Source organism: Oreochromis aureus, linkage group 13 (genome assembly GCF_013358895.1).
Source record: "Oreochromis aureus strain Israel breed Guangdong linkage group 13, ZZ_aureus, whole genome shotgun sequence".
NCBI classification, from domain to species: Eukaryota; Metazoa; Chordata; class Actinopteri; order Cichliformes; family Cichlidae; genus Oreochromis; species Oreochromis aureus.
In genome coordinates, this window is record NC_052954.1 from 27,756,167 (window position 1) to 27,778,456 (window position 22,290).

General features: G+C 41.0%; 1 protein-coding gene across 3 annotated transcripts in view; it reads left to right on the forward strand.

Moving 5' to 3' along the window:
* The window catches only part of LOC116324855 (WD repeat containing planar cell polarity effector), an 87,887-nt gene that overhangs the window by 30,105 nt on the left and 35,492 nt on the right, over positions 1-22,290 (forward strand). For all 3 annotated transcript variants that reach the window (XM_039622060.1, XM_031745621.2, XM_039622061.1), the window contains 6 exons: positions 1,491-1,541; positions 5,674-5,744; positions 6,742-6,801; positions 7,919-8,033; positions 12,837-12,973; positions 16,363-16,554. In XM_039622060.1, coding sequence (XP_039477994.1) covers positions 1,491-1,541; positions 5,674-5,744; positions 6,742-6,801; positions 7,919-8,033; positions 12,837-12,973; positions 16,363-16,554 — 626 coding nt within the window. The remainder of the gene's footprint in view (positions 1-1,490; positions 1,542-5,673; positions 5,745-6,741; positions 6,802-7,918; positions 8,034-12,836; positions 12,974-16,362; positions 16,555-22,290) is intronic.

The following is a 22,290-nucleotide window of genomic DNA, read 5'->3' on the forward strand; positions in this document are numbered from 1 at the left end:
GATTTCCTTTGCTTTGTCATAGTTTTCGTCCGTTTTGTTCTTATTTTGTGTACAGTAAGTCTCCCTGTCTCGTCCCTCCTCTCCGTCTTCCTTTCTCTCTCATCATGAGGTTCTCTCCCTTCTCTCTCATCTGAGAAGCTGCCTTCTCTTTCATTCCAATCTTCAGTGGAGAGACGATGCTCTTGCTCCAAATCCTTTCATTTGGAGGATTACTAAAGTGTGGCTTGATATCAGAGTGGAGGGAGGAGTGGGGAAGCCGTGGGAGGAGGAGGGAGGGGAGAATCACAATCCAAAAGTATCACAACATTTTCACACAGCGGTGTAACGATAGCTTGGGTCATGATTCGATTTCATATACAATAGATTACATTGGATTACAATAGAATTTGAATGTTTTCTTTTCCCTGTGGCATTCCTCATAAATGAGGGAAACTTTGCATGCCAAACTTTAAAAAACTGCATAACAATGAACTCCATAATGAGGTAACATGTTTTTAAATGTAAAGATCCCTACAGGCCCTATAATATTGCAAAGCCTCTATAAACATGGGTTTGGATTTTTGATGTTTCTCTTCAACACTGAATGTTCATATTAGACCAAATAAGCAACATTCAAGTTGAAAACAACTTAAAGCATTTTTTTGTTATGCTTTATCAGAATAATGTGGATATGTTTAGATTCATTTTGATTGGTTTCAGATTTTCAGTAACAGTATGCAATATCACCTTTTGTGCCATGTGTTTATGCAGGACCCCATCACTTATAGGTACAAAGCTGAGAAGAGCAACATTTTCTACTTTGCATGTGTGTGAAGTTTTTTTTTTGTTTGTTTGTTTGCTTTTTTTTTTTTTACTTTTTTGGTCATTTAAGCAACATTCATATGTTTTGTTTCTTTGTTGTTTTTTTTAAACACATTGTTTAAAAAAAAGAATTAATGTTTGTATATCTGTAAGACTTCAATGATTGGTTGTTCACTCTAGCTACGAGCATCATTAAAATCAAATTTTGTGTTTAGTTGTTTGTGTTTATCTTTGTTGCTTCCACCTGTCCCCACTAGAGGGAGGCCCAAGCTCACTGGAGCAGCTCTGGGGGTCCCCAGCAGCCAGCCCCCCGCCCCCTCTCCATGCTCCACAGTCCCAGAGCAGGTGCCCATGTCTGGGCCTGTCTGGCCCTTCACCCCCTTATCTGATTAATACTACTAATCCTGGAGGTGTTCCTGCCTGCCAGAGAGGCGGGCCACCAGACTGGCCACTGTCTTGCTCAGGGCAGCCAGGCCGTAAGGCATGGATGCGGGTTGTACTTTGCCAACATGACCCCTTGTAGCTAAGGGGATGTTTGAGCTCCAGCTTAGTTTTCTTTTTCTGTCTACATCATATAATAAAACTAGATAGCATATTTAAACAATCCCAAATATTGTCCTTTTTTGTATTTTCTATATATTCCAATAATTCTAATAAGTCTCTTAATGTGGCTTCTTTATTGTTCCCAGTCATTTCCCTGGATCATCACTACTACAATGACAAACTCCAGTTCTGTGAAGGTAAGTTTTCCAGCAGTTTCCAAAGAGTGATTGTCACAATTGTGTGTTTCTTTGAGCTCTGGTCATCTCGCCATTGGATGACCATCCTTCAGAAATCACTGCAATACTCAGTCAGCTGTCCTGTTTTCCTCTTTTCACTCTCTCCCACCCTCTCTTCCCTCACACTCGCGCTGCTTTTCACCCAGTGGTGGAATACAAACACCCTTATCAGGAGACGAACACTCATCCCCCTGCCCTCTTCTCCCTCCCCTCGCTCTCCTGCCCCCTCCTGCACTCACCCTCCACATTCTCATTTGCATGCATCTGTTTACCTCTTCTTCCCACTTATTCTTAATAGAGAAGCCCCACTCCTTAATGGTTCGTTTCTATAAAGATGAAAAGAGAGGCTGTAAAATACACAGATAGGCAAGTGATTGCACCACATTGGAAACACCACTCCTTCATTTCCTTTTTTTTCCCCCCACTGAACTTCATGTATACGTGTGGGCAGATGCACAAATTCAATTAACTGTTTTTTTTTTTTCTTTCTATATGCTTCTTTCCCTCTGTTTAACCACTAGAGATGGAGGGGGGCGAAACGGAGGGCTGGAAAATTAAAATAAGGGGGGCCTTGGTGTGGTACTGGTTGAGATATGTGCTGCTAAATGTGAGCTTGCATTTAGGAGATAACTTGTATAAGAGCACCAGAAGTCCTTGCTTCTCCTCAAGTATCGGTTTGTGTGCTTTGAAGGGACATTTCGCTTTCAGTAGAATATTTTTGCTTTATAAATTAAAGTGTAAACAACTCACATACCTGCTGGTACTCCATTGGTTGTTCCCTTAATTCATAGATAAGGAGATATGTCTTTTAAATGTCTCACATTTTTGTTAATAGCTCCAATCAGGGTGACTGTCATTAACAGTCAATTAAACTTGAACTTTATTAAGTACTGTGTAGTGCATGTGTTAGTGTTAATTCGATAATATGATAAAGATGAAAATTATGTATATAATGATTAAAAAATTGAAAATATGCAGGTGAGGTGAAGGCAGTGGTGCAAATCACAAGATCCATCCATTCATTCATTTTCTTTCACTTATCCAATTCAGTAGTAGCAGTTTTAGTGTTGGGGGAATATATGACTCATGAGATAGCACTGGTCATCTACTAGGTTTGTGATTTCATCCCAGACTCCATATGTTGGAAGTAGGGCTGCCACGATTAGTCGACTAGTCACGATTACGTCGACTATTAAAATCGTCGACGACTAATTTAATAGTCGACGCGTCGTTTGAAGCTTTGTAAGATCCCAAAAGACGCAGAAGTAGGATTTAAGGGTGTAATGACGGACTGAAACAGAAGATGGCAGCACTGCATGTACAAGGATGCCAGCTGCCGTTAAACCCCGAAGAAGAAGAAGCTGTGTCCCAGAATTCATAGCGCGGCCCTGCTCAGTTTTCAACAATGGCGGCAGCTAGTTAGTTTTAATATCACTCTTATTATTCTTTCTGGGTCACAAGATAAACGTTTAACATATTTTCAGGCGAGAATGTAGCTGTGTAAACCTCAAATATCTGCTCAGTTTATCAAGACACCACATATTTTCAAAAGCGCTCCGACGTTTTCTGAGACGTCTGTTACCCACTAGCTTGATAGCTAGCCGGGGTTGACGGCTCACTAGAGCCGGTGAGAACACCGGACTCCCGGCAAATCGTTTTCAAACCCACCGCCGTCTTCGCTACTCAGGTTAAACACGATATATAAGTCACTTAGATAACTTAAAAATGATATTGTTTGGCTTTTTTAGTATTTTATTTGTTCCTGAGTAAATCGGGTTGGCTGAGATTAAAGTTATAGTTTTACACAGCTGAATAAACATCAAGCAGACAACTGATTATCAGAAGTGTGAGATGCTCGAGAAAGTACTCCGGTGTCCTGTTATATTTTAGATAGCAAGGAGCAGACGGCTGAGTTTTTTAAACTCCACCAAACAAACTACAAATGTCATTAAAATTTAATAAACGTATCATCTTGTCTTTAATTTTAGTTAGCACATACCTTAAACACTTAAAGCTGTAAGCTAATGATAGTTATTTAAGAGCAGATGCATGCTGGTGAAATAAGCTGTACGTTTTACATCCAATGGATGCATGATCTGATTAGTCGACTAATCGCAAAAATAATCGGTGACTAGTCGACTATCAAAATAATCGTTTGTGGCAGCCCTAGTTGGAAGCGAATCACAAATTGACCCCAGTGCATCCGTCAGAGTTTGAGTGTGTGTGAGTTATGGTTAGAAAGCCTTTATTAAAGGTATAGATTAAAAACACTGAACAGTCCTTTTTCTATTTACTTGTGTAGGTTTAGGAAAAAGTTGAAATACTTCTGCTTCTAGTACATGCTTTGACACTCTGGAAGTTACTAATTATTAAAGAAACTTTTTATTTGCAATCATTAAAAATGCATAATGTAGTTGTACAAAAAGCTACTTTCTTTATATATCACAATAAGCATATATTATAACCTAATCAATTATATCATTGTTAAAAGTAAAATGAAAAAATTACGAAAGTTTATTATCAATTTACATTTTTAATGTATTTTAGGTATTATAAAGTGTTACATTTAAGATGAGATGTCATTAGTGCCCTATTTGTATAAAATATGCAAAGTAAATCCATAAACGCCTAATTAACCAGTTTTATCATTGGCTATTAAGCCAATCTTCTTCAGGGGGTCTGAAAAACTCTGACTGTTCTGTTCAGTGCTGTCATTTCCACCTATGCATTTTTGGCTACTTCCTCTTCTGCTCCCATTTCTTAAGTTTACTAGAAGAGAATGGATCAACTCAAGAAGAGAAACTCTTTCAACTAGTGTTTTGGTGGCGAAATAGCACAACAATGCAGGGACACCATAGATTTAGAATAGAAGTATAAATTAAGCGTAAGGTGCCCCTACTTCAGATGGGGTTCGTTTACCCATCTTATTGAATAAACAAAGTGCTTTACACTGTGTGCCATATTTATAACACCCTTTTCACATACGTAATAAAAAAGTTCTTATTCTGTGCAGTTAATTGCTACAACTACAGCTAATTTAGACTCACAAGTCAACCTGGATACATTTTTTTTGGCTGTACAATGAAGCTGCAGGCATTAATAACATGTAAATCTCCACATAGAAAGGCTTCAACTGACTCAGACCAGGACCCTTCTGGCTGAGTGCTAACCATCACACATCTGCACCACGGTAAATGCTGTAGAACAACTCAAATGTGTCCACACGTTGTACTTTTCTCCCACTAGATTACTTAGCAGAGCAAATAACTCTGTCTTTAGTTCTTTCAGTGCAGTAGATTACAAACTTCCTGAGGTAAGGTCGGGTTTATTGCCAAAGCTTTCAGTAAGGAGTTCCCCATTGCCTCCTCAAACCATATTTGTGGTTGAATCACGTGGAGGTTCATCTCGCTGTCTGCACTGTTAGCAAAGACAATTATGCTACAATCCTGGAAATCTGATGTTTGATAGGTTGGTAAAGGAATTAGAAAATGGATCACACCTAGAGAAAATTGTATACAAACAACTGTATTCAAACAAAAAAGGGACCAATTAGAAGGAAATAGACTAAACTGACTGTTCAAATGATTGGTTATTGGTGCAACAGATAAACTAATAAGTCATTACTGATTAAATGACTGCCTATGGAATCATTCCCAGTGTTCCAATGTATGTGTTTGGTGTTTTTAAAAAACTTTTCTTCTTTTTTTGTACATCCGTAATGTGCAAACATTAATAAACGTGTTAAAAAAAAACTTAATAGTTATTGGAGTTTTCTTTTTGTTTTTAAACTAAGACATTAATTGTCTTGAAGTAGTGCAGCAACTCTCTCTGTATGCATTCACAAACACAATCACTGGCATGTGGACCGCCTGCCTCATCTACCTACATCTCCTCATTCCACCTGGCCTTCATTCCTCATGTCGTCTCTTCTCACACTCAGATCTCACCCAAGATATTAACTTTTATCATTTTCGGGTTTTGGGTGCCACATTCTTCTCAATTCCCATGAGTGGCTTTTTAAGAAATGTCCGTGTCTGTGTTAAAAAGTTAAGTCACATGATCTCCCGGCTCTTCTTGTGTTTTTCCTCTGTAGCTCGAGGCTATTCGTGGACTCCCAGGAACCGCCGACCAGAAAAGCTACGCGATTCGCTGAAGGAGTTGGAGGTACCCGCCTCCTCTTTTCAGTAGCCCCCCCCCACCACCAACTTCACCACCACCATCAACACCATCCCTCCTGGATGCCCCCCATCTTCTTCCTCCCTCTGGGGATTTTTGGAGTTTTCCCTTTCCGAAACGGCCGATTGATTAACAAATAGGGGCATTTTCTCTTTTCTCCCTCTCCCTTCACTCTCCCTGTCGTTCCCGTTTGTTCTCCTCTCTCCCTCTTCTCTCTCATCACCTCTCTTTCGGCCGAGCTCTGTCATCGAGGGGGATATTTGAGGGGATCAGGGGGCTGCCTGCAGCCCCCTCATCCCTCCTCTTCCTCCTTCTTCCCCTCACTCTCTTACCCCCCTCCCTTCTCCCCCCCTGTACTTGTAGCAGTACAGACCTAGCTTTGTTTCCTGGAACCTGTCTGTGGCTGTCACACACACAGATGCGCACACACACACTTTCCCCACCCATCCACCTCCCGCCTCTCACCCGTAACCATTGTCTGAAACTAGAAACACCCCAGCTCACCTCCACACCCCACCCTCCGCCTCCTTTTCCGTCCCTCTCTCCTCCCATCCAATCACCCCAGCTGGGTTTGGAATGTGGCAGGAATGACTGACCTTACACACACACACACACACACACACACACACACACACACACACACACACACACACACACACACACACACACACACACACACACACACACACACACACAGTTGTTACCTGCACCCCTTTCTCAACCCTCTTCCACCTCTTCATGAGCAGGAACTGCTGCAGTGACCCCCTGTGGTGGCAGTTGCCTGGTACTGTGTGCTACCAAGACAATTTATGCATTAGAAAGTTAGTGAATTGTGACTCCAGACACTTACACAGACATATTTTTTGCTGTTTAATTTCCCACTCTGTCTAAAGCACCTGTCTGGTCTCAGCTCACTTTTGTTGCGTTACTTGGTTCACCTCTGTCTCTTTGTCTTTCTCTCCGTTTGTCCATCGTGCTCATTCAGGAACTGTTGCAGACCAACACCTGCATTCACACCAGATGGAGAAACAAGCACTGCTGCCAGGTATACACCCTCCTAAGCCCAAGACCTACTGTGTGGAAGTAGAGATACACACACATACACTCAGATATGTCTTTGTGGGTGAAGTATCAAGAGTTTCTCTTTATTATACTACCACTTACTAGTTCATCTCAAACAATATCAGTATAATTACAACATGGCATTTTTAAAAATCCCTAAGGCTGATTTACATGTTGCTAATCCTGGTAAAAGCAAGTTTCTTGTTTTCTAAATGTTAGTAATATGTGGATTTGTTTATTGTGTCATCCCTGAGCAGGATAATTTATTTAACCCCAAGTTGTAATGAATAGTGAATCTGAGAGTTAAGCTAATTTCTTTAGAAATTACACTTGTATTAAAGGTATATTAGTTTTATTTTCCTAAGATTAACACAGAAAAATCCCCAAATTTCTTTACTATCTAACCTACAAGTCCCTCTTTAGGACTCTCGATTTATAAAAGAAAAATGATTTCCTTTAGTATTTTCTCTCTTTCTTGATATGAGCTAGAAAGACTCACACTAGACATATTTCTAATGTTAATGCTAATCTAAAGAGTAAAAAAATTCAAACTATGCCAGCAATCATAACAAGGATAAATAAACTGTATTTTATTCAAGTTCATTTTTCCCAGGTTCTTATGAACATGAATTGAAGCCAGAAGCTGCTGTTTTGTTTAGTATCATCATCCTTGGGTTGTAGTAGGAGCACGTAGAGCTGCACATCTCCTTTGGAGCCACGCATTTCTTGTCTTCTTTATGTCTTGATTACATTTAGGATGGGCTGCAAGGGATAAAAAAATTACCTGGTTTAATTTCAGATGATAAACTTCATATGTGATGTCTTCTACATCATTAGAAGTCCATTTTCGCTGTTTTATGCAATGCATCCTTCACGTTTCCACATTAAAGTTCTTGCCAAGTTACCTGTTGGATTTTAATTGTGATGTTACACTTCCTGCTCATAGGTGCACACCTTGTACATTATCTCTGACATTAAATGGGCTTCAAACTCAACAAAGGAGCTGCTCATTGTTGAATGGCGTAATAGAGATACTAGACTAAATCTCTTTTAGCTGTAGTCATTCTGAGGTTTCTGTTTTTGTGTGTGCTATCCTGCAGGTCATGCTCAGCAGTGGAGTGCTGGTGACCCTGACTGTACAAGGACCTCAGCTCGAACAAGTGTGTATAGACCGTACATTAGTGGGCCGACTACCAGCCAGCACTGTGACGGATGGTTAGTTGTAAAAGCACATTGACATAATAACATAACAATATACTTAAGCCCCCCTTTAAAATCAGGCTACTTTAATAGACAGACTTTAGGACTGCATTTTTAAAATGTGAAAAGTGCAAACATGCAATTTTGGTCTAAATTTGGACTTTTCACTGTATTTGTCCTGTCAAATGGGCCACATCAAGAGAGCCTGAACTTTTTTAGTCAGAAGTTTAGTCCGTTTAAAAACATCATCCATCGCCTGCCATACTGCACTAAAGAGAGTAAGTAATAAATAAACTGTCACATGGCAGGGTATCTTTTTACATCTAATATTCCATTAAATAACTGAAAGTTCCTTTTTTTCTCAGTAGAAAATGAGTTAAGTAGCTTAATGTTTCCCTTTGTTTGTGTGTTGTTTTTTTTTTTACGATGGCACCGTTGTAAAACTAGAATGACTTAAAATAGAGTAATCTGTAACTTTACACATTTTTTTCTTGAAGTGTAAGCCCCGGACTTACTGATGTATTGTATTGCTAAAATTACACTTCATTTTCTTAAGACATCTCAGGCTCATTAGTTTTATAAATGGATGGTATATTGAATGAGTAGATAAACTCCTTTACACTAAATTAAAGGGGAGCAATTTGGAGAGGTTTCTTTTTTATTATAGCTTAGAAGTGAATAATCTTACTGGTCTCATGTGGCTCTCAAATTAAAATGAGTTTGACACTTATTTGTTTTTTTTAGTCCAGTGATTGTAGCTGTATGTTTCAGGTATTTAAAGCAAGAACAGTTGGATGTATGTCATATGCTTTATTGTAAAGGTATAATAAGAAGTTTCTTTGCTTGACCAAACGGCATGAAAGATGAGCAGCGTTTGTGTTGACTGGAGGTTTTTAGGCTATGTGGAACATGCATTTTACATTAAATTAAAGCGTTTCAATGCTATATATATTTGTGGCCCTTAATTAGTGGCCCTTAGTGCTACTGGGTTTGACAGCCCTGATCAGCTGGTCCAAGACATTCAAAGAGCCTTTAGTGTACAATAAACATCATAAGACATTTTTGACTGTCGTATTGGTTACTTTGGTGCTGCTGATGTTAATTAGTGCTGTTGCAACCGGCATGCCCATTATAGCTGTAAACAAAGGGCTTTCTAGTGTATTGTTTTTATTTTTGAATTTACTGAAAGAAATTCTGTTTTTTAGGTGATTTAAATATTCCAGAGGTTCACTGTGCTTTAAGCAGATTTACGGACACAAACATCATGCCCGGCTACCTCTCTCTGCCCACAGCAACAAACAAACAAACAAACAAATGTGGACGCATTAGCATTTAAATGTTCAGTTTTATAAAAACCACAATGACGTCTATACCTCGCACTTTCTCTTACAGTGGCGGCACAGACGCCGCGGTTACACCTGCTCACCCCACATGCATCTACCGGCTACCCTTTCCTCGCCACTCTGTCACGCAAACACTCTCTCGCGCCACACGCGCCAACTCAGACACACATAACAGGTGCCACAGGTGAGCAAGGCGACTCTGCTAGCTAATTGCGGGCAAATCCTTTTGTGCTGTGTGTGTCCAGGGGCCTTCCCTTAAGAGCATCCATCAGTGTTTTTCCCTCCATCGCGCGTTCCTCCAGGGAGTACCGCCCCCCTCGCGCTGCGCTCCCTCGCTCTGCAGACCTGGCAGGAGAGAATAAGGGGCTGTGGACACCGGCCCAAATCTGCTAATTATTTCTTTCTTTCTGTATCAATTATTTGTTCATAACACCGCCCTCCCCACTTCCGCCCGGGGTCTCTAGACACTTGATAAAGCCCCCATAGTACACGCACACATGAACACACACACACACACACACTGGCATACAGACATACACACACTTGTCCCCATATGCATACATTTGCAATTACAGATTTTTCATTTTTTATTTTTTTACCCTCTTATAGACAAACAAACACTTTCTGTATGTCCATTCACATTTACACACACACACACAGGTACACACACACTAACTCATCTCCCGCTGCGCTCCATTCAAAGCCTCAGAGGCACTAATTATTAGAGTAATGGTTGTGAGAGGGTGGGTTCCGGGGATTGTGTGTGTGTGAGTGTGTGTGTGTGTGTGTGTGTGCGCGCGTGTGTGTGTGTGTGTGTGTGTGTGTGTGTGTGTGTGTGTGCGCGTGTTTTCAGGGTGGTGCAGTAGGTTAGAGGTTCTCACATCTGCCACTTGTTAAATTAGCCTGAGACAATTAGAGTTGAGAGCCTTAGTGGATCACACCATCTAATACTTACAATGTACAGTTACTGAAACAGTTTACAATTACAGTTTTAATTCCTATATGCGTGTGTCTGTGTTTTGTTTTGTTTGTTTTTTTGTTGTGTAAGGACATATGTGAGGTAAAAGTGTGTTAGATTTTTTTTTAATATCTAAATTACTGCCATGTCAGATAAGTTGAAAACTTACTTAAATTGCTTCTCATATTGATATTTTTTTCGCCATCAGTTAAAGTGAATATTATTTTCTTCATCGTTTTAATTGTTTAACACATTAAAAGTAAACCATAACTTCCTGCAGCCAGCCTTTTACAGCCCAAAGTGTATGATTTTCTGTCATGTATTAGACAGGAAATCCTCATATTGTGAGAAACTGAAACCAGCAAATATTTGGCATTTTGCTTGACAATTATGAAAATACTTTTCCTTCATTTTCTTTTACTCAAGCAATTAATTGGCTAAATATTGCAGCTGTAGTCGAATCTTAAATTAAACTCTAAGCCGCTGTGTAATGCCAAAGAATTCATTTTCATTGTCTGAACGGGATTGGACAACTTTCTAAATGGAGAGAAAAAAAGCTTTTTGGTGTTCGCATGCAAACGAAAATCCCTTTGATTTGCATGGTTTCAGCTAAATGTGAGGTTTGGTACTTGAAGCAGCTGCATCCGGGTCTGTTTTTATTTCACAAAGCAACAAAGCTTGCTCGCACTCCTTTGTTAAACTTTGCATCCTGAATGCTGGTTACGACAGTGTTCCTACCATGAGCTCTGATTGCATCATAAAGAGCTGCAGATTACAAACATTTTACACCATCAAAGTATTAGCAGCTTCCTTTGGCCGATGGCTGGGCCAAGCTGCGCATATGCTCCACGATTAAGCATCCTTAAGTGATTTTTCATAGCCGGTTTCATTTACCACTGTTTAAATGTGCTTTGGTTAAGCCCATTGGCCTCTTATGTCAACATGCTGCTGAGGAGATGGCATTAAATGGATTTAGGGGACTGTGTGTTTGTGTGTGTGTGTGCATTTTGTCTAAGTATGTTCGGTGAGGCCATGTGTTAGCTTTGCTGTATGCATGTGGGCGTGAATGCATTTCTACATGTGTTACTGAGTGTAGAAATGCATGCATAAACTGTGGTTGCAGGCTGGTCTGTATGAATGTATTTGTAGCTATCCGTGCGTGTGTCTGCGATAGTAGATTTGAATGTGTATAAAATGTGTGTGCGTCTGGGGTGTTCACGGGTGGGTCATGAAGGTCTAGTTCTTAATGCCAAATCAGCCACCTGGTCCCAGATTGGGCCACAGCCTGGGTTCACATCCCTTCCTTCATTTGGAAATGAATGGGATTAATCTTAATCCCGTTTATAGACACCCATCGAGATCAATACTAAACTGCATTTAACTCGATTTGTCTGTAATCTATTACAAAGACGCTTACTACTGCATTAAATGTTGTTTTGTAAAGCTAAGGCATCGTTAATGGCTGGATTTTTTTTGTTGTTGTTTTGTTTTTTAATGGTTTAAGCCTTGAACCAGTTTTAGTTACGAATGCTTTATAATCCAACTTCAACATGAGGACAACCTGACTCACTTGACCTGATTTAAAATGCTAGTTTTTCTGCATTTCTCTTCGCACGTGAATATTTGCATATTAATTTGAAATTTTCACACAACAGGATAATTTGACGTGTAATCGTACCAATACCCTATGTTTATAAATACACACATACCATGATTAATTGCTGGTTAGATTTCTGAATCTCGGGGTGCAGCCTTACTCGTTCAACTCAAAGCAGCAGATATCCTGCATGTGTAACAACCCCCCCACCCCCCCACCCTTTCCATTTAATTGGTTTCATAAACAGATTAATTTGAAGGAGAGGGGGGCTTAATTGCTAATCAGCGTTTCCATGCAGCTCCTGAAGAGTTGAACAGGATCAAGTGTGTTCTTCTACCACAAAAAGGCCTTAGAGCTTCCAGTGCACTGACAGGAGGGGAAGAGATACAGAGGAGGAGGGGGTACAGGAAGGTGGAGATAGGAAAGGAGTAGACTAGGTGAAAAGGAAAGAGTAGGAAAGAAGAATTATTGACAAGATGTGAGACAGATGCTCAAAACTAATGGAAACCAATGAAGGGTGATAAGCTTAATTAAGGTGTAAAGGAGAGCATAATGTTTAGAAAGGATCTCCAGGACGCTGTGCAGGTTGCAGAGTTAACAGTGTGGAAGCTAACAGGATAGGCCTGGATATTTTCCACATAAGAAGCCCAGTCTTTATTACTTAATGTGTCCAGCTGTCAGTGATTAGTGATGAATCTTAATGAAGCTATCGCAGACTTTGTAGATTTACAATCAAAAAAACTTGATGAATCATAACATGCAGATTTGCTACTAAATTATTCCACATTTTTCTCATGTGTTTACAAGTAAAAGCTGTAATTGCGCTCTAATAATCTGGTTCTCCTCAATAGTGTACAGTTGTGGTGGTTTTTTTGTTCTGTTTTGAATGATGACATTTTGTGTGACGATGTCTTTGCCAGCGGTGCTGAGCGATAGGCTGATTCTGCTGTCCTTCCTGGAGCAGAGCCAAGTGGCGGCAGTCTACCTGAACAAAAAGACCCAGAACTCCCCAGAGACTGGCAGGCGAACAGACAAACTCTCACCCTCTGAAATCAAGGTACAGTAGAACACATTGATGGAGAAATGTGTGTGCTTAAGCATGTGTGTGTTTAGGTTGATGACTGCAAAAGGAGAGAGAGAAGTGTTTAAAAAAATAAAAATAAAACAGAGGCCAAAAAGAAAAAGTGCACTCAATGTATCCCGCTGCTTGGGAAACACTTCCAGAGTGTTTTCTTGGATCATTTTCACATTCGGTAGGGTACTTTTTCTTGTTGAGATTAAGTAAAACAGTTACATGTCCTTTCAGTGGACACCAGAGAGGAAATGCCATTAAAAATAACTATGAAAATGCTGCTAGGAAAGAAAAAAACATGTTGAAGCTCGGTCAGAGCCTGCTGGGTCCTTGATTTGTTATTGACCTTCTCCCTGTGACAGCTAGATAAATTACCAACTCTGGCTTGGAAAGTCCACTAAGAATAGTTTCCTCCAGTCAGGTCTCAATGTATATGGACAGTGGCATGATTTTTGTAATCTGTCGACCATCGCTATGGATTTTGACAAAGATGTGAAAATTGAATCTTATTTAAATGGCTGTAAATAATAAACCATTAATCCAATATTTTTCTCATCACATTTTCTTAAATATAAGGTTGACCGCTTGGTCTTGTGGCAAAATGTGAAGTAGTTACAAAAAAGAAATCTGTTCATGTGTTCACGAACACAAATTCTTTCATTTTTGTGAAGTTAGAATGAATTTGAATGCAATGCATTTCAGTGGGAAGTATGTTTCATGTCTTTTGCATGTATTTTATCCAGACTGTAACCTGTGTCACCCTGCAACCAATAAAATGGAGTTGTGTTTGAAGCCAAACTAAAATGTTTCTGTAAACCTGAGAAGTTTATAAAACCTAAACAAGTCGTTCTTTTATATCCTGAACCTAGCAAAAAACCTCTTACTACCTAAACCTAACACAGTTTCTAATGACAATTAATAAGGCAATTAGACTAAAGCAGTTGAAGTCCCATGTAGGCCTCCAACTGTGGTCTGTGATGTAAACGATGAAATGATTCACACCACCACCAACTGCTCTTTTCATGCTTTAAAAGAGGAAAATATTCAATTTGTACACATGACATGAATCAGCACATATGAGACCAGTCAAACGGAAAAATTGTTTTCAGAGAAACACTTCAAGAAAATAAGGGTGGGAAATGGATTAAAAGTCATAAATATTTCTCAAACTGGTTCAGTTTAGTATTACATCAATACAATATATATATATATTTTATCATGAGAATGTAACCTTTATAGCTCACATGTTCCCAGTTTGACTCTGGCTCTGCGACTTCCCTGTTCCTGTCTATTATTCTCCATTCAGGTGTGTATTGGGCTCCCTCTGATCTGGAGGGGTTTTTTTGGGGGGGGGGGGTTTAGCAGTTAGTAATATGCCTGATTATGTGCGGGCCGGTTCTTCCCACAAAACAAAACTACACTCTGTCCTCTTTTGCTAGCTGGCTAACTGCTAACCCTGGCATTATCACATTACTGCCAGGCCCTTTTGTTAAGGGGTGTGTGTGTGTGTGTGTGTGTGTGTGTGTGTGTGTGTGTGTGTGTGTGTGTCAGTGTGTGTAAAAGCAATCGTTGCTGCTGTGCGTCTGTCTCCAGAAGCACAGTCCTGATAAGACACCCCCCTGCATCACCCCCACCACTCCATATTGTACATCCAACACACCTCTGTCAATGCATGTGCACATGCATGCATGCAACCTGCGACCAGTACACACATGTGTACACACATGCCCAGCTGCCCATCCCCTACAACACACACGCACACGCGTACACGCCGCCCTGGTCCAGTGGGCTAAGCTGGAGAAGGGAGAGTAGGGGGCGTTGAGGGGGGGCTAAACTAATCCGGCCCACAGAAAGTGGTTTTTGATTATTGCTGACCAGCAAACGCCAGCAGAAAAAAAAAAACCTAGAAGAGCGAAGAGATGGGTAGGGATGGAGGGGACATACGGGGGGTAGAGATAGAGTGTGTTATTAACCCAGTGATTTTCAGATTTTATTTTTTCTTTTCCATTTCTAATCTGTCAGTGATCTCCCGTTCAGCTGTTTGGGGCAACTCTTTGTTCCCTTTATCATCGGATGTAGCTCCATCATTTTCAGGCGTATTCTGTGTCCAAAGCAAATTTCCCCCCCGAGGGGGCAAGGAGGGCAGACATGGACCACTGACTCTCAAATCTGCTCCACTCATACAGTACAGCTTGTTGAATTACTAATTTCTGCATGTTCTGGGACTTTTAGACCATTTTGTTTTGTTGAGACATGTTTTTAGTAATTGATTTTCTAAAGACATATTCCCAAATTCCTGCTGATGCCCTTTTAGGGGGATTTTGATGTTACAACTGCTCTTTTCCTAGGTTTCAAACATTTATTTTGGCACAAACCTCTCATTGATCTATTACTGATACTGATCTAATTAATCTGGATTTCTTTTTAACCTCTTCATGTGCACTTTTTTGTTTCGTCCTTCACTCATTCATTAATTCAAGCTTGTATTTTATTCCTCAATTCTCATTTCCCCGAAGCTATAGTGCATGACAACAGCTTTCACCTCACTTGCCTTTCTTAACCCTCTCTCCAAACCCAAACAATCAGCTTTTTTAATTCATTATCACCATTTATTCCTCTCTCTTTTGCCTCCTTCACCTCTGTCCTCTCTCTACCTATCAGGTTTTGGCCATTCTTCTGCAGAGTGACAGAGGTCATGGATGTGTGTGTGTCTCTTAATGTGTGCGTATTAGCCATTGACTCTGGTTCCTTGTGTTCGTGAGTATGGCTGGAGATAAAGAATGTATGAATATGGGGCTGTGTGTGTGTGTGTGTGTGTGTGTGTGTGTGTGTGTGCGTGTGTGCGTGTGTGCCTGCACTTTGTGTGTCTATCCGAGAGTGTTTGTTTACTTTATAAATCAATGATTGTATACATACATGCACATATTTATGTATGTGTGTCTACTTGTGTGTCTGTGTGAATGTGTGTAACCCGCCCACCCCCCAAGCGCCACGAGAGCTCATTACTGTGCGTCTCTTTGTTGTGGCCCGTAGAGCGTGGCGGACCTTCCCAAAAAATATGCACATCACTAAAACAACAAGCCCGACAGAACAAAACGCACACAGACATTAATAATGGAAGATGAAAAAACAACCTTAGACATCAACAAAAACAGGATGGGGGAAGGACAGCAGAGGCACCAGGGGCTCCAGCCGTGAAAGTGTCAGAGCCCTCGGGTTTTAAAACAGGCCAGGAAGGTGAATCCAAATGAGCGAAACACTGAGATACTCGCATATCTTTCCCATTCTTCATAAAATATGTTCTAACTCCAAGAATCTCTGTCTTCCTACTATTTTAATTGCCCATTTTCACTATTTTGTATTTTTGTGTCCAGGTGGTGTGTGTGGAGTTGGGCGGGTGTGGTCGTAGGCTCCACAGACATGTAGGTCTCAACAGTGTCCAGGATGTGGTGCTCTGCTGGTGGAACCAGGATGAGTCCAGTGAGGAGCTATGGCCCTGGACTCCCACAGATACACACAGGAATAACCTTGTCCTGATCAGCTGCTCACCTGCTGAAGGCCTGAAGGTACACATGCACACACACACAGAGCATAGCACAGGTATACTTATGATGGCTACATTAAACACAGGGATAATGAGTAATTTCCACCTGTGCATTTCCTAATACTACTTGTCAAAATTCTATGATAAAGGTTTAGTGAAACAGCTCAAAACTTTAAACGTCTTGTTTGGATTTTAAGACCTTAATAAAGGTTCCAATAAACACCACATGTAAGCAGTCGAACAAACCCTGTATTCATTAAAACAGGGGAAAAGGTTGTGGAATGAAAACATTTACCTACAGGGAAACCAGAGCGGTAATGGTCTTTGCTCATTCCAACGTTTTACTGGTTTGGAGAGGGTTAATGAATTGGTCTTGGTTGCTTTTGAGGTTACTGTGGGTATATCAGGCTTGTGTGTGAATACATTTACAGAAAATGATTACTCCCATCGTTTTCTTGGGAAGAAAGCTCCTACTCCATGTGGAGCAATTCAAGCATCTTAATTGATGACTGAGATTGACATGGCTGGCGGATTTGAGCAGTGACATCACTCACAATCCACCTCACCTAGGAGGCATTTAGCTGGTTTGTTTTGACCTGTGGTCACAGTTATATTCTGAGTTCCTCCTGAAAGAACAAGCTCCTGGTGCAAAATCTAAAGCTGTGTGCGCTTTTATATGCTGTCTCATCTTTCAGTCACTGCCCACAGCACATGACCCTGGTGGGAACAACCAGAAAATCTACACCTTCACCTTCTCTCTCAGCTCTCTTCACTACAATAGATTGGTGCAGCAGCCGCACTGCTGCAGACAATCCATATTTCAGTCTCCTGTTATAGAGTCTTGCTATAGTTGTCCAACATATTGGATCTGATACAATCACTGGTCATGAGCGTGAAATGTATATCCCACAACTGGTTGGCGAATGGTTCCTGGAGGTTGCTGGCTGTTGCAAACAGTGCTGAGAAAAACATTGTTTTTATTGCTTTGGTTGCTAACAGATTGCAGCGGCTTCCTGTGCTTTGCACGCAGGATATCGACATATGTGCAAACATTTGCTGACTACTTGGAAAGGGCGATGCAAACCAGAAAATGTTTGCAATGCCAAGACACAACTTTTACTTTGAAGGCAGATTGTTTGTGTCACAGTTTCACTGCCTGTCAGAGAGTAAACAAGTGGTTGTAGACAAAGCAGAATCTCCCATGCAAACTACAGGCAAATGCAGCAATAGCAACCAAAGAAATTGCAAGGAGATTTTTCCTGACTGGCTGAGGAGTACACATTTTTCCCTAGTCACCAGTGGTTGCCAGAGAGTCACTGACCAGTTTCTAGGCCTGTGTGATTAGGAGCTTAGTCATTTGACCCTACCATGATTGTCACATGCCCAAAATGATGGACAAACTAAGATCACATGGTTAGTGGTCATGTGTTTGCAAAACCTCAGTACTCTTCCCCCACTTAGGAATAGATGCTTAACATCCTCCACTTGAAGCAACAACTGCTCCCAATCTGCAGAGAGCACCTACAGCCTTCCCTCACTTCAGACTTGAGGTGCTAATTGTCATCCCCGCCACTTCACCACCAGCAAACCAATCAGGTGTAAGCTGGAAGTCACCAAACAAAGCCAACAGAATCAAATCGGAGATGTGATCCTGAGACCCCCACCCTGACACCTGACACCAATTAGCTGCACCTAGAATCTCTCTATAAAAGAATCTGTTCACCTCTACAAACCACATATGTCTTTTACCTTAACTCCTTATTTAAATTACCTGACTACAAGTAGCTTTGAAATAAGTTGCAAAGACATTCATGTTTTCTTAAAGCCTAAAGTGTGATTGATTAAGTCCATCTGTTCATGACTTAGATGAAGATTGATTAATCAGTGCAGAAATCCTCATACTTCCTAAGTGTTCACGATGGATTTTGTATAATGGTAGCTGATGGTTTGGCAAGGATGGATGCTCTCATTATTGAACTAGGAATTTTTAGAGGACAAGCCAAGTTGAATTTTAGTTACAATAACACATAATGAAATATAGTAAATACTTATAAAATACTTTTCAGTCTTTATTTGAAGCCCCTAGTGTCAGTAACACAAAGTCCTCCCATATATTTTTATAGTTTCACACACACAGGGAGGCTCGCAGACACACTCACCAGACACCAGCGAGGGAAAAAGGGGCAACAAAGCTGCTGAATTTGAGGAGAGACCTGCGTTATCCTGGATGGGATTGGGGATGGTGTGTTAGTCACCTCAAGGGTGGTACCTCTGTGTTGCACCTTCATGCATCACCATATGAAATAAGCAAGAGAGCTAAGCTGTGGTACAGCGTGAAGGAGAACGCCCACACATTCACGCACGGGCTGAAACGCACATCCTCGTGGCCTATGGCAAAAACCCTACCCATGACCCGATTCTGTGTCAGTGTAGGATTGGCCTCGCGCCGAAAGCAGATGAAAGATCCCAAATTACCAAACCGGGCTTAACTCTAACCCCGGTACGTGTACCTCAGTAAGCATATGCAAAATATTCGCCACACCAAAGAGAGAAGGGAGAAGGAGGAAAGATGAGCGTTACCAATCGCATGCTAGGAAAACAAATTCACGCAGCAGAGAAAGAGGGAGGAATTGGAGGTGTGTGTGGGGGGGGGGGGGGGTACATGAATATTGAAATAATCAAAGCAGATGCTGTTTGCTGGTTTTTCTTCTTGTTTTTGGAACGCTCGCCACATTTATCACACTCCTTCACCTAGTTTAGTCTCTGTGTCTCCTTCAACACCCCCCTCCTCTCATCCTTCTCCTCCTTCCTTCCTCCTCGCTTCAAGAACATTAAAGTCTCTTCATGGGGCTGCGCCATCGCTCTCTAATGAAAGCGTTTGTTGTCATTTTTCAGATGCGCGGTGTGAAATTAAGCGAGCAGTTTATGTAAGAGCCGTAGCGGGAATCAAATGCTGGGCACACATCGGGCGACGCCAGCTACTTCAATCACTTCAAGCTCATATATATGTTCCTTTTGTTCAGTTCGCTATCTGCCGCACTAAGCCAATTTTCTAGCCAGTCTCTCGGCATTTAAAAAAGTCTGATTTCTTTCCCTATGTGGTCTTAATTCGTATACCCCCCTCGCCACCTCCTCCCTCCTCATGCTGATAAGTGGAGCCACGGAACGTGGGGGGGGTGTAAAGCGAGGAAAACATACACAGTTGGTTTTTATGCAGGAGCCAGTTAACATTTTTAATGATCCTTCCTTCATGCTTTATACACCCTCCCCCTCCAAACAAACACACATAAACCAGCCATTTCCTGGAATTTAATAATCTTAAATGAAGTGAGATGAATGTTTTGTTTGCTTTTGCTTTTTTTTCCCGGTTGTTTGCAAACACTTTTTTTTAACAGTGTGTCTATCCTGTTATCTGTCACCAAACAGTCTGTAGTTGTTTGATCTGCATTTGTTTGTTGATTTGTGCTGTCTTTTAATTATTTTTTGACTTAAGAGTACAGGAAAAAAAATTTCATAGAAATTAAATAATTTCTAATCTATATTTTATTTATTCTTCACTTCAAGAACACTGTGATGAAGAGTAAGGGTGCTTTTGAAGCAAGATTGCTGGCAAGACTTGCTCCTTAAACATTAAAAGCTGCAGTCTTAATATGAAGAATTAAAGCACATGTTTCAGAAATGCACTGCAAAATAATTTGTACCATGAAAGGGTCTGGTGCTGAATCCAAAGTGTCGATTTACCCCCAAGCTCCGCTGCTTTTTAAACATCACACTGGAAGCACTGCTGGTACAGTTTTGCGTCCAGTGAATGATATTCCCTCCGTTATTTTCAGCCGGGGAAGGTATGAGGAATATTTTGGTTCGTAATCCCGCTGTGCCTGTGCATTTTCTCACATCAGTACTTCAACTCTAACCCCAAATCACATACCTAAAACTTCCCCAGTCCCACCCAGCTATCCCCCCTCCGCCTCCCCAAACACCCCTCATCCCTCGACTCTCCTCCAAGTCCCTCCGTCTCTCTCTATCCGTCTCTCCCTGTCTTTCTCTGCTCCGTGAGCTGGAAAATTGGCTTCAAAAGGCCACTGCTGTGAACAAGGGCCAGCCACACAGTTGGGCCCGTCCGCTTTATCTTTCACGCCATGGAAGGGGAAAAAAGGTGCCGGTGAGAGAGAGAGAGGAGAAGAATGGAGAAGAATAGTTTTGACCAGTCACTGAAACCAATAACCAGGAGAAAGCTACTTACTAGAAGTCTTTCTTTCTCTCTCTCTCTCTCTGTCTCCCTCTCTCCCTGTCTCTGCTCTCTTTGCATCTTTCTCCTCTCTTTATTCTTTTCCATTTCCACTCTTTCTCATCATCTTTACTGCATATTTCTGTCTGCATCCCCTTTTCTCTGTCTCTCTTTTTCACATCTGTTCACTCACTTGCTCACTCTCATTCTTGACCTGATTCATCATTTTTTATTTTATGCTCCCAGAATCAGGGAATGCTGTACATTCCCATGCCACAATATACTCTGAAGAGTTCACAGGCAAACAAAGCTTTGCTTTTCTGGACACATTACGACACATCTCTACACCTTTTTTACAGGTTGATTGTTGTTTAAGGGCATAAATTGTAGCAGCTTGTTAAAAGAGGTGAAAAGGGGTGCTTTAAAAACAAGAAAGTAGTTAGATTTGGCTTTGTAAATGATGAGATTAAGTCCCAGTGATTTGTAAATATTTGCTGTGCTATGCTAAGTCTGTCTAAAATCTAAAGAGTAACACATCACCTACATCTTATTGTAGAGATCACACAGCCAACTGCAGGTAAACAGTTTTATCGTTTGTCTTTCTTCCTTTCTGGTCTTTAGAGTAATGTTAGCATTTCAAGATTATATTTTGGCCCTGAAAGGCAGAAACCTCCATAACCCTGCAAGTCTTGAATTTTCATAAATCTCCTAATCAGTTGTGTTGCCTTCAGGGACATTTTGCTTGACTTTGCTCAGTCCAGATGAAGGAATATGAAGCGTACCTTCGACTTAAAGATGACCTGGAGTTACAATGCAACTACACTGGCTGTAGGAGTGTGGATGCTTCTGGCACTGAATGTCGCTTTTAGCACTAGCAAATGCATCCACTAAAATATTTGACGCATGTTGTACTATTATACTTAAGGGCAGTAAATACAACATAGTTAAATACAAAGGTCAATGCATAAAAAAGTGAAATGGTGAAATGACGGCACTCCAGAGCATGAGAATACTCATTGTAACCAGATGAAATACAAAAGAGTGACAGATATATAACCAAACAGGGATGGAAGACCATTCTTCCAAGAGATGCTACCCCCTTGATGTTTTGATGAATGTACCAATGATGCACTCTCAACAAATCAGCCAAAAATCTCCTTGAGGTGTCCAACTGGTTTGAGGTCGTAGCATATGCATCACATTAAGATTGGGAAAATGGATGAGACCACTCAAATAGAGAGACCGTGATCGTGTGATGAACCTAAACTTAGAGCATCTTTGTATCTTAGGGGAATAGTGGGCTCACACTGTGGCAGCAAATCACCTCCTACAGTTTAATGGAGCCATCATCTGCTCACTTCAGCAGTCAACTGTTCAGGATTGTCACTTCTTCTCGATCTTTGTGTTTTTTGAACTTCTTAAATCAGCAGTCCCCAACCCCCGGGCCACGGCCTGGTACCGGTCCGTGAGTCGTTTGGTATTGGGCCACGAGAGTTGACGCTTGGGAGTGAAATTCATGGTTTTCAGGGT